A 12623-nucleotide genomic window follows, 5' to 3' on the forward strand; every position below is an offset into this window, starting at 1 on the left:
GAGTACTTCTCGAATTACAGCACAATAAAGTTCATTGTGGGCTCGGCAGCAGCACGACGGGCAAGATGCTCAACAATCCATTTCTTTGTACCCTGCAGGTTCTTGCTTCACTTTCTGCGTCGCAATTTTCGGAGCATGGCTGTGCTTTGGATCCTTTACCGCTTCCTTCGTCCAGCGTTGTCGACTGCAGAGCATCGACGGAGGCTTATCAAGTGGCCTGCGACCGGTGTGAAGCGGAGGAATTCATCGTGCCGGTTGCGGTAGTTTCTGCGCCGGCGCCTGCCTCAGGAACGGACTACCACGTGGTCCTACCAGCCCGTATAAATTGCCTCACGTCAGCCATCCCCTCCAGTGGGCTCGGCAGCAGCACGACGGGCAAGATGCTCAACAATCCATTTCTTTGTACGCTGCAGGTTAGTCCCTATTCTTATGGCAAATGTTACCGTAGCGATGACCGCTTTTTGTTTCTGCTGCCGTGCCCACTGTGTGTTCTCAATTTACATTTCGATGTGTGCACTTTTGCTAAGAACTTGTTGATTTGCGGAGACGTTGAATCAAACCCTGGCCCCGGCGAGAAGGAAATGTTGGCTAAACTTCTTTCTGGTCAAACTGCTATGACAGCATCTATCAATGAAATTCTGAGTAAGCAAACGAAACTTGAGGCAGATATCACGTCAGTTACAGAGCGTTTAAATGGCCTTGAAGTTCAGCTGTCTGCAATAAGTGCTTTGAAAACAGATATGTGTGCACTAAAGGATACTGTAGTGAGACTAGAAAAAAACGTGTCATATCTTTTGGGAAAGGTTGACGATTTAGAAAATAGGAGTAGAAAAAATAACTTGATTCTGTACGGTATCGATGAAGACCCGTCTGAAACACCCGAAGAACTTGTCGAGAAGATAAAAACGAATGTTTTCGAAGAAAAGCTTAAAATCTCGGTGAACAGTATCGAAAGGTGCCACAGACTTGGCAAAAAGAACGAGAAAGCTCGCCCGGTTATAATTAAGCTCCTAGATTATCGTGACAAGGTGGAGATTTTGAAGTCGTGTCCAAAATTAAAAGGAACCCCGTTTTCGGTCTCGGAAGATTTTTCTAAGAAAGTGCGGGAAATTCGGAAAAAGCTCTGGCAGAGTTCTGCAAAAGAAAGACAAGCTGGTAGTAAGGTCAAAATGATTTTTGATAAGCTAAGCATTGACAAGAAAATATACAGATGGGACGAAAAAAAAGGCAAGCGTTACAAGGTTTCTGGAAATTCCGAATGACTTCATAACAAAACGAAATCGCCTTTCATTATCTTAAACGTAAATTGCCGCAGCATTGTCAACAAATCAGTCCAGCTTGAGGGTCTCATAACTGTCGCACGATGCCGATGTAGCCGTACTTACTGAAACGTGGTTAAGCAGTGAAATGTTTGATAGCGAATTTGTCCCAAAAGGCTATAACGTGTTCCGCAAGGACCGCGACCGAAGAGGAGGAGGAGTTGCGATACTTTTCAAGAACTCATTACATCCGCAACAATTTCCTGATATATTAGAAGTTGAGGGCATATTTTGCAAAGTCTATATAGGCAAAGTTCGTTATGTTATAGGTGCGGTTTATCGTCCCCCGAACTCTTCTGATAGTGTTCTAGATAAGCTTAGAACCTACTTGCGGCAAAATATAAAGCCATATGACAAACTCATCTTGTCAGGAGATTTTAACTTGCCTAATATTGACTGGGAAAATTTTTCTTCTCATTCTACTAGCAATGCTAATCACGAAATGCTAGATATTGTTTTTTCGTTCGATTTACTGCAGGTTGTTAAAGAATACACTAGAGAACTAAATGGTTCAAAATCTATCTTGGACTTATTCTTTTTGAGTGGCTCAATCCGAAACACGGCAATATGTGAAGTTATCAGCGGTATTTCGGATCACAGGGCAGTTTTGCTAACTTTTTTAGATATGTGTGTTGATCGCTGCTGTACAAAAACTTCCTTTCCGAATTTTTCCCGAGCTGACGATGAATCCATTCTGGATATCCTTGATTTTCATTACGATGATTTTAAACACTCGGGTAGCAGTGTGAATGATCTGTGGCTTACTTTTAAAGATATTGTCTTTGAATGCGTGGAGCATTTCATACCGAAAATCGTTAAAAAAACTGAATGCCGGAACCACTGGATTACAAGAGAAACGCTACATTTACAGCGAAAACTTAAACGAATAAAAAGCAAAAGAGCGAAATCTCATGATAAAGCTGCTTATACACTGCTGATAGCTAACCTGTCGGGCGAACTAAAACTGCAAATTGCGCGCGACAAGGAAAGATACCACGAAACATCGCTTCCAACTTTTATCAAAACATCACCCGAGAAATTTTGGAGGCTGATCACGCCAACATCTCGCTCGATTGACTCATTCACGATAAGCGGCCAAAGAACATGCAATGAAGAAATAGTTTGTTCCGCCTTCAACAATCACTTCAAGTCTGTTTTTACGTGTGATAACGGCATCCTTCCTGATTTTTCAATATCGCTCCCACCTATTCCAGACTTAGTCATTTCCGAGAATGGCATTTTAAACTTACTGCTGAATCTGGATGTTAAAAAATCAACCGGGCTAGATGGCATTCCAAATGCCTTCTTGAAGCGCTACGCAGAATGGTGTTCTCGCTATTTGTTTATTTTGTATACCCACTCGTTGAATGAGGGCCAACTACCAGATGACTGGAAGATCGCCAAAATTAAGCCTTTACACAAAGCGGGAGACAAGTCATCTATTCCGAATTACCGACCGATTTCCCTTATATCAACATCATGTAAAATTCTAGAACACATTATTCATAAACATATAATTACCTTCCTTAATTCTCATAAAGTATTAACAAATGTTCAACATGGGTTCAGGCGGGGCTTTTCAACGAATACTCAATTAGTGGAAATTACGCATGACTTTGCTCAAGCAATTAACGAAGGGAAGCAGACGGATGCCATATTTATGGATTTTCAAAAAGCCTTCGATAAAGTTTTGCATGCTAAATTACTTCACAAGTTAACTTGTATTCTACAAAACAAAAAGATCCTTGACTGGATAACAGCATATCTAACAAACAGGCGTCAATTTGTTACGGTAAATAATACATCTTCTAAACACGCTCCTGTAAACTCAGGCGTTCCTCAAGGATCCGTCCTTGGGCCTCTTTTTTTTTTCTGTTATATATAAATGATATCGTCACAGACCTTTCTGTTCACATTAGGTTGTACGCCGACGACTGTGTCTTATATGAAAAGATCAACTCAGTTGACGATCAAATTAAACTAAATCGGAACTTTCTAAAAGTAATTTCTTGGTGTGACAAATGGCAGATGCCTGTTAATTTCGCTAAAACAGTTTTTATGAGAATTACCCTTGAAAAAGACCCTCTTTTGTTCCAGTACTCCACCAACAATACAATTCTGTCAGAAGTAACTCAATACAAGTACCTTGGTCTCTGGATTACAAAAAATCTATCCTGGTCAAAGCACATAGATTTTGTAGTAGCTAAATCTCTCCATAAACTTTTTTTCCTAAGGCGTTCTTTAAGATCAACCCCACCAAGTATTCGTCTCCTCGCTTACAATGCCATTATCCGTCCTATACTGGAGTATGCTGTGGTCATATGGGACCCGTTTACTCAGACTGATATCCAAAAACTTGAAAGGGTGCAAAAAAAGGTTGTTAGGTTCATTTATAACTCGTACGGTCCTACTTCAATTACAGAACCTCTCTTGAAAAGCAAATTTCCAAACATTCCGGACCAAAATCGAATATTGCGCTTAAAATTTCTTTTCCAGTTAATAAAAGGTCACTATGCAGTTGACACATCACATATCGTTCACTTTTCAATGGGTTACGCAACAAGACAGAGACACAATCTTACTATCTCTCCATTGATGCAACGAAAAAATTGTTTCAAATATTCTTTTTTTCCGAGAACTATCGTGGATTGGAACAATCTACATAACGATGTTGTTACCCTAAATACATTGTCTGCATTTGAAGAGTCACTGCAGAAATGATTGTTATCTATGTTTGTACCTTGCTTTTTGTTGATTCTCTTGTCACGAAGAATCACTGCAGCTATCAGTTACATAAGTTTGTATTGCATTTGTTTTTGATTGTTTGTTTGCCTGTTTCCACTGATGTTTATGTTTATGTTTTGTACCACCCCTGCTATGATCTTGTAAAAGATCGCAGTATCAATAAATAAAATAAATAAATAAATTGCAGTAAGCAAAAAAACATTTTTATAATAAAATAAAAATAATGAAGCTGCCCATTAAAATAGGCTCTCAGCATTATTTTTTTGTGCACATTTAGCTACATTGTGCATAAACAATTACAGCTCTAGTTGTCCTAGGCCCACTTTTATTGAACAAGCAAAAGAAAGTAGTCAAAATTTGTGCTTCGAGAATAATGCTGTTATAAATTTATTTCGCCGTTCCGAGTGAAAAATATCATGGCACACATACTTTTAGACAGTTAATATGCACCAGTAATGTAATAGGTGTAACGAGGGCAGTGGGCATAAAGCTCGAGTATAGAAAAGGAAGAAGACTTGTTGTGATCGCAGGCTTGCGTTCAGTTAGTACCTTGCGCTAAATAGAGCTCTCGTTCACCGAGTCAACTCCTGCTTGTTCAACAACCCGTTTCAAGTGATGGAGGTGCCGGGGTACATCTGGTCCTTACCCTGGAACTTCGCAGCCGCACACTCCAATGACCTCCTACAATGACTGATCCGGGGCCATCTCAGGCCGCTACTCCAGATCTCGCACCTGTGCCTGTCTTCTGCGCTGGCGCTCTCCGGCAGCGCGACCCCCCCATATTTGGTGGCACAGAGGACCAAGATGTGGACAACTGGATTGCCGAGTATGAACTGGTGAGCGTATACAATAAGTGGAACGCAGCCGATAAGCTCACAAATGTGAGTTTTTGCCTGACCGACGTGGCAAAACGATGGTACAGAAATCATCAAAGTGATTTCAGTACCTGGTCGAAATCGGCAAAAACCCTCGCGGAAGTCTTTGGCCGTCCTGCTGTCCGCCGCCTTCGTGCTGAACAGCGCTTGCGGAGCAGAGTACAGAGAGCAGATGAAACTTTCACAAGCTACATCGAAGATGTGCTATTTCTCTGCAAGCTCATCGATTCAACTCTGGACGAGGCAGGCAAGATCAAGAACATCATGAAAGGAATCGACGACGGTGCATTCCAAATGCTGGCTGCGAAGAGTCCCCAGACGGTCGCCGAGGTGATTCAGCCCTGCCAAAGCTATGATGAGCTGCGTAGGCAGCGCGCTTCTACACGTTGCGCTGCTCAAGACCCCGCGGACATCTCATCCCTCGACTATCGCCATGACATCGCCGACCACTCTGCGTTGATGCCACTCATAAAGCAATTCATACGTGAGGAGGTTGCCCGGCAGCTATCTCTAATCACAAGAACTACCGAGCCGATAGCACCTTTGTCGCCTTCGCTTCGCCAGGTCATTCAATCGCAAGTTGCCGAAGCATTGACGCCAGCTCAGGCGCCACCAACTGTTACCGCACCACTAACGTATGCAGCCGCAGTTGCTCGGCCATGTGCGCCAGCGTCTCCGGCCATCTACGAAGCTACTCGCCACGTTTATTCGTCGACGCCACCTTCCCGCTCTCTGACCGTCCCGTCTCCGGCTGTATACGAAACAGGTCAGAACGTTTATATGACGCCGCCGCCTGCACGACCATTTACGGTACCTTATTCAGCGAACAGTGCCCCTACCATCAGCCAATGGCGCACTCCGGATAACCGGCTGATATGTTTTTCATGTGGCATCCCAGGCCACATAACTCGTCACTGCCGTCGTCGCAGCTTCCCTTCTCACGACATTGCAGGGGCCTCACATTACATGCCCACCATGCCCACTCAGCCGCGATATCCCGTTCCTGTCGATCCACCTCTAGATGTACGTCCCGGTCGCCGACCATCCGGCGCAAGCCGTTCACCTTCTCCTCGTCGTCGATCTATTTCTACAATGTTACGTCGCAACAGCCCACCGCGAGGGGAAAACTGACGGGCGCAGTTCCGGAGGCAAGAACGGCGTTGGCAGCAAAAATTTCAAGACCTAACTGCTGTCCCCCGAACAGCCCACCGCGAGGGGAAAACTGACGGGCGCAGTTCCGGAGGCAAGAACGGCGTTGGTAGCGAAAATTTCAAGACCTAACTGCTGTCCCCCGAATGAAATCGAACTCTATATTGATGCCATTAAGGTTCATGGACTTGTTGACACTGGAGCTGCCGTATCTGTAATTAGTGAGAAACTGTGCCGAAACTTGAAAAAAGTGACCACGCAACTTACCGACCTATCTTTGCAGACAGCTACGTCCCATCATATTCAGCCTTCAGCTTTGTGCACTGCACGAGTCGTCATTCAAGGTGCGATGTACAATGTCACATTTGTAGTTTTATTCCGTTCTTCGCATGACGTTATCCTTGGGTGGGACTTTCGTGAATTTTTCTGCTTTGGTCGACTGTGCTCGTTCCGAACTCGTGTTATCTGTGCCGTGCTATGACCCCGACGATGGCGCTTCGTGTAGAGTGTTTGCTGCTTCTGACGTTGACATTGCGCCTTTCTCAGCTGTTGTTGTATCGGTGTCGTGTGCCTCCCCTTCGAAATCGCGTGTGTTGTTTATGCCATCGGTCCCATCTGCGAGCCGTCGAAATAACATGCTTCCGTTTGCCGTCGTCATTTTTCGCAATGGTCATGCTGCCATTTGTGTCTGCAATCCCTCGAACAGCCCGTCATCCCTACTACGTGGAGAATGCCTGGGAAGCTACGAACCTTACGAGTGCATTCTTCCGGCTACTATACCTGTATCTACGGTTTTGCTCCCAATTTGTGCTGTCACTCCTACCAACGCGCCCAATGATGTTCTGGACGTATTCTCGGATGCCATCGACTCTGAGCTCGCACCAACTCAGCGTGAAGAGATAATAAATCTTCTACTCCACTTTCGCTCTTCATTCGATCGTGACCAGTCAGGCTTAGGCCGAACCTCTGCGGTCATTCACCGTATTGACACCGGTCAACAAGCCCCGCTAAGACAGCGCCCGTACCGTGTGTCATCTGCTGAACGCCATGTAATCGACTAACAAGTGGACGCCATGTTGAAACGTGGCATCATCGAGCCCTCGAAAAGTCCCTGGGCTTCACCAATCGTTCTCGTCAAGAAAAAAGACGGATCCATCCGGTTCTGCGTTGACTACCGCCGACTCAACAAGATAACGCGCAAAGACGTATACCCTCTGCCGCGCATCGATGATGCTTTGGACTGCCTACAAGGAGCAGAGTTCTTTTCTTCGTTAGATTTACACTCCGACTACTGGCAGGTGCCCATGGCAGAGGGTGACCGCCCGAAGACAGCCTTTGTAACACCGGATGGACTATACGAATTCACCGTTATGCCCTTTGGCCTCTGCAATGCGCCTGCCACTTTCGAAAGGATGATGGATACCGTCTTGCGAGGTCTGAAATGGAAAACATGCCTCTGTTATTTGGACGACATTGTGGTATTTTCAAGCGACTTTGCGACCCACTTCAGCCGCCTCGAGCAAGTTCTTACGTGCCTTTCCACGGCGAGACTTCAACTTAACTTGGAGAAATGCCACTTCGGCGCTCGCAAGCTTGTAATTCTCGGCCATGTGGTTTCTAAGGACGGCATTCTCCCGGACCCTACGAAGCTTAATGCAGTCGCAGCGTTCCCAAAGCCAACCACCATCAAAGAGCTTCGAAGCTTCACCGGCCTATGTTCCTACTTCCGGCGCTACGTCCGCAATTTCGCCTCCATTATCGCCCCTTGACCAATCTTCTTGCTGGAAGTTCTGATTTGTCAGCGTGGTCGCAGGCGTGTGATGATGCATTTCAGGAACTCCGACGGCTCCTCACCACGCCTCCCATACTCCGACATTTCGATCCGTCTGCTTCAATGGAGCTTCATACGGACGCTAGTGGTGTCGGGCTAGGGGCCATACTGGCCCAACGTAAAGATGGCTTTGATGAGTTCGTCGTTGCCTATGCCAGCCGCACCCTCCGTAATGCCGAAAGGAATTACAGTGTAACTGAAAAGAAGTGCCTCGCCATTATTTAGGCAATCGGAAAATTTTGGCATTATTTATATGGACGTCCATTTGATATTGTAACAGACCACCATGCGCTTTGCTGGTTATCTTCACTAAAAGATCCTAATGGTCGGCTTGCTCGTTGGGCATTGCGGTTACAGGAGTTCAATATCCCTGTTATCTACCATTCTGTCCGGAAGCATTCCGACGCCGATGCCCTGTCACGTTCACCATTGGCTTCAGAGCCTGTCAGCTCGGCTATCTCCACCAGTGCTGCCTTAGCCATCAGCATTTCGGACATGCCTTCCGAGCAATGCAAAGATGCTTGGATTTCTTCTCTTTTGGACTTTCTCTCAAATCAGACGCCCGCTCCAGTTTCCAGGACACTTCGCCGTCAAGCAGGACACTTCGCTATTCGGGATAACCTGCTTTACCGCCGAAACTACAGCTCGATCGGCCGTAAGTGGTTGCTCGTCATCCCCCGACATCTGCGCTCTGACATCTGTGCCACGTTCCACGATGATCCGCAATGTGGCCACGCTGGTGTGTTAAAAACATACACTTGCTTGCAGCTGCGGTACTACTGGCGAAGTATGTACCGTTTTGTTCGCCGTTACGTAAGGTCTTGCCTTACGTGCCAGCGACGCAAAATGCCCACTCAACATGCCACAGGTCCCTTGCAGCCGTTGCCACGTCCAGCACGAGCTTTCGATCGTGTCCGAATCGACCTTTACGGTCCGCTTCCCTATACTTCGAGTAGCGACCGCTGGGTCAATGTCGTTATCGACCACCTAACGCGGTACGCTGAAACAGCTGCGTTACCTTCTGTTACCGCAAAAGACGTTGCATGTTTTATACTGCAAAACCTGGTTTTAAGGCATGGAGCCCCTCAGGAGTTACTAAGCGACCGCGGCCGCGTGTTTCTCTCCGATGCCATCAAAGCGTTGTTGAGCGGGTGTTGCATCATACACCGCACTACCACAGCCTATCACCCGCAACCTAATGGGATGACAGAGCATTTTAATCGTACACTTGGGGATATGCTGGCCAAGTACGCTTCATCCGACCAGTCAAATTGGGATAGCATACTGCCTTTTGTGCCATATGCTTACAACACTTCAACGCAAAGCACCACTGGATTTTCGCCTTTCTTCCTTCTTTATGGACGCGAGCCATCATCAACAATGGATACCATTCTTCCTTATCGACCGGACCCTTCAGACATGACTACCATTTCTCGAGCAGCAGCACACGCTGAAGAATGTCGGAAGCTTGCTCGTGCATTCATGTCACATGACCAGAAGCGCCAAAAACATCGCCACGACGCGTCAACCACGCCTATGAGCTTTGCTCCAAACTCACTGGTGTGGTTATGGATTCCTTCTACTCCTCCAGGACTCTCCCACAAGCTTTCGTCCAGGTACCATGGCCCTTACTGAATTGTACGCCAAACATCCCCTGTCAACTACCTTGTAAAGCCGCTGGATAAATCTCCGGACAAGCGTTGTTGGGGACAAGAAATCGTACACATCTCTCGGCTCAAGCCATACCATGACCCTTTTGTGTACACCTGTCCTTAGGTCGCCAGGATGGCTCCCTCATTGCCCGGGGGGTGATTGTAACGAGGGCAGTGGGCATGGAGCTCGAGTATAGAAAAGGAAGAAGACTTGCTGTGATCGCAGGCTTGCATTCAGTTAGTACCTTGCGCTAAATAAAGCTCTCGTTCGCCAAGTCAACTCCTGCTTGTTCAACAACCCGTTTCATAGGACTGATTGCTCGCAAGACCGTGTCGTTTCTTCTAGTCCTGTAGCAAATTGATGCTGAGTGCTTGTCTGCCGCAAGGCCGCTTACCAGTTCCTTGACAGTACTGACGGCGATGTGCGACAAATGTGCGCGCGAATAACACGGCGATGTGTTCCGGCTTCTGCAAAATGAGTTACCCATAAATGTCGCGAACCGAACTTGCTCCCTCGCTCATCAATTTCGAGGCTACATGAGTGCCGAAATGCTAGTTTCCTTTTTCCCGTAAGACTGCCACATTTTCGAGCGGAGACCACGACAACGTTGCGAACACGTCGTTTAAAGCAGTCTACCTTTTGCCAGTAGCCTCCATTGCGCGAACGGCGAGCACGTTCACCGCAATCGGATTGGCTTTCAATTGTTCGTCGCCGCGCGGCGTACTCCACGCTGACGACCCGTCGTGCAGTTCAAGGTCCTTCCGTGAGGCGAGGGGAACCGCGGCATCGGCGCATTTAGCGATAAGACTGCGCTTCCGTTTTGTCACTGGAAAGATTAATATCTCTTGTAGCTTCACTTCTGCTTTTTACTTGCCGTCCGCTAGCCCCGCCGTGGTGGTCTAGTGGCTAAGGTACTCGGCTGCTGACCCGCAGGGCGCGGGTTCGAATCCTGGCTGCGGCGGCTGCATTTCCGATGGAGGCGGAAATGTTGTAGGCCCGTGTGCTCAGATTTGGGTGCACGTTAGAGAACCCCAGGTGGTCTAAATTTCCGGAGCCCTCCACTACGGCGTCTCTCATAATCATATAGTGGTTTTGGGACGTTAAACCCCACATATCAATCAATCAATTGCCGTCCTCTAACTGATGAGGCTGCCAAACAGTAACGTTGTCGGCAACCAATGGGCTCGTACGTGAGTTAGGCCTACACTGGCGACTCGGCAACCACCGTTGACCACGGCGAGTTCCTTATCCTCGTTGTCGTGAGCCATAGCGGGGCTCATTCTGAAGTTCACAGCGAACGAACGATCGCCACACCCGCTTCACAAATTACTGTAGCACGGAACTTCTTTACTGCCGCAGGCAATCAGTAGCACCATGACAAAATGGCGCATGTCCGTGCGCGTCATGATAGTGAAACAGACGCCAGAAACGACACTAGGCCAATCGGATGCCCATGTTTTGTCACATGCCCCAAGCAGCCAATAGAATCACGCACTAGTGCATCTCGGTGACGCGTTTTTTTTTTTAAACCAGTGAGCAAGGCGAGCCAGAGGTGGCGGAAAATTGAAGATCAAGAACGATTCTTCCAAATGAGACCAACATGAACACGATAGCTTGTGTGTAACAGCAACAGTTCGGCGCGGAAAAAGCGCGATTTTAGCATCAATTTGCGCTCACATTAATCTCACAGAGATGTTATAAGTTGATTTTGTGCCACAAATAATGACGCGAGAAGCTAGAAACTTCTCGGATAGGTGCAAAAATAGGCACATATTCCGAAAATGACAGCTTCAAGAATCACATAAAAAACAGCGCCAATAACGAGGGACACGAGAAAGAAGGAGACAGACAGCGGCATTGACTTACAACAAGATTTATTTGCTAGAATCGCACAATATATACTTGGGAAGTATCTGACAAAAAAGAAAAATACAAAACAAAGAAAACAGAATCCACCTAACAACCACGTAGTCATCGCCACAACGCACCATGAACAACACGTGTGCTAACGTTCCGAAGGAGATCTATTTCTTTTTGTGATAGCGCAATCTTTCTCTTGTCGCTCGTTATTGGCACTGTTTTTTATGTGAATCATGTCGTACCAACTCGCCCAAGCAACCACGTTCGCTTCAAGAAGTTGATTTTTCGCGATTTTTGGCCTTCTAAGACCCGTGTCCCCCAAGCAAATAGTAAGTGGTGTGTACATAGTGTGCCAGAGAGTTACTTCGGTGCCCGCATGGCAGAACCTGAATGAGTAGTCGACAACTCACTTGAGCCTCTTGAGGTAAGCCGCATAATTTCCATCATCTGTTAGCTTCTTGAGCCGCTTTGTAGGTGGTCCTTCGAGTTGTCCACTGGTCGCCTTCTTGGCCTGTCGCCCCTTGCGCTCTGCACAGCCAGAAAGTTCACTCACAACCACAACACTGCTGCTGTAATCAAGAGGTTCCCAAGAAAATGAAAAAATAATAATAATAAAGCAGTCATTATATCAGCACATGCACACATCTGCTCTTTCACATCTGCTGGTGTCAGCAGCATTGATTTAACCCAAGTGTCATTTTATTTCTGGTATCTTTTGTTTGTGGTACTTTCCTGCACCCAGCTTTCATTAAAAGCACTGATTCAAGGATACAATGATGCTGCATTCCCAAAACTGCACTCCATCCTCACCTTCAAAGTGCAGCCATTTTTCTCTGAGAACGTGCCATCTTCTTTTAAGATTAGATTAGATTGCAGGCAGGCACAGATGGACAAACACAAACGCTCAATATGTCTGTAGTAGGCAAAGAAATGCCTCGCATTTAAAAATGATGAATTGATGTCAAGACAGTATCTTCTTCAGCGGCAGTGGCTACTTTTTGTGTACGCAATTTCTTTATTTTAGCGGTCTGTCAGCCTCTTGCCAAAACAAAACAAGACACACTGTCTATTAGATGAACTGAAACTTTTCCAGAGCCAGTATGTAAAGTAAGCAAACTGTCTTCATTTTTTCCGTAGAAACGGGGAAGCACACAACTGTAGCTTTAGTGTGCCTGACTTATCTCTAGAGGA

The 12623-nt window shown here is 46.5% G+C and overlaps 1 protein-coding gene across 8 annotated transcripts in view; it reads right to left on the reverse strand.

Moving 5' to 3' along the window:
• Positions 1-12623, reverse strand: part of LOC119181217 (DNA excision repair protein ERCC-6) — a 794400-nt gene that overhangs the window by 629833 nt on the left and 151944 nt on the right. For all 8 annotated transcript variants that reach the window (XM_075882812.1, XM_075882811.1, XM_075882810.1 and 5 more), the window contains exon 6: positions 11843-11960. In XM_075882812.1, the coding sequence (XP_075738927.1) occupies positions 11843-11960 (118 nt within the window). The remainder of the gene's footprint in view (positions 1-11842; positions 11961-12623) is intronic.

Source organism: Rhipicephalus microplus, unplaced genomic scaffold (assembly GCF_043290135.1).
Source record: "Rhipicephalus microplus isolate Deutch F79 unplaced genomic scaffold, USDA_Rmic scaffold_14, whole genome shotgun sequence".
Classification (NCBI taxonomy): domain Eukaryota; kingdom Metazoa; phylum Arthropoda; class Arachnida; order Ixodida; family Ixodidae; genus Rhipicephalus; species Rhipicephalus microplus.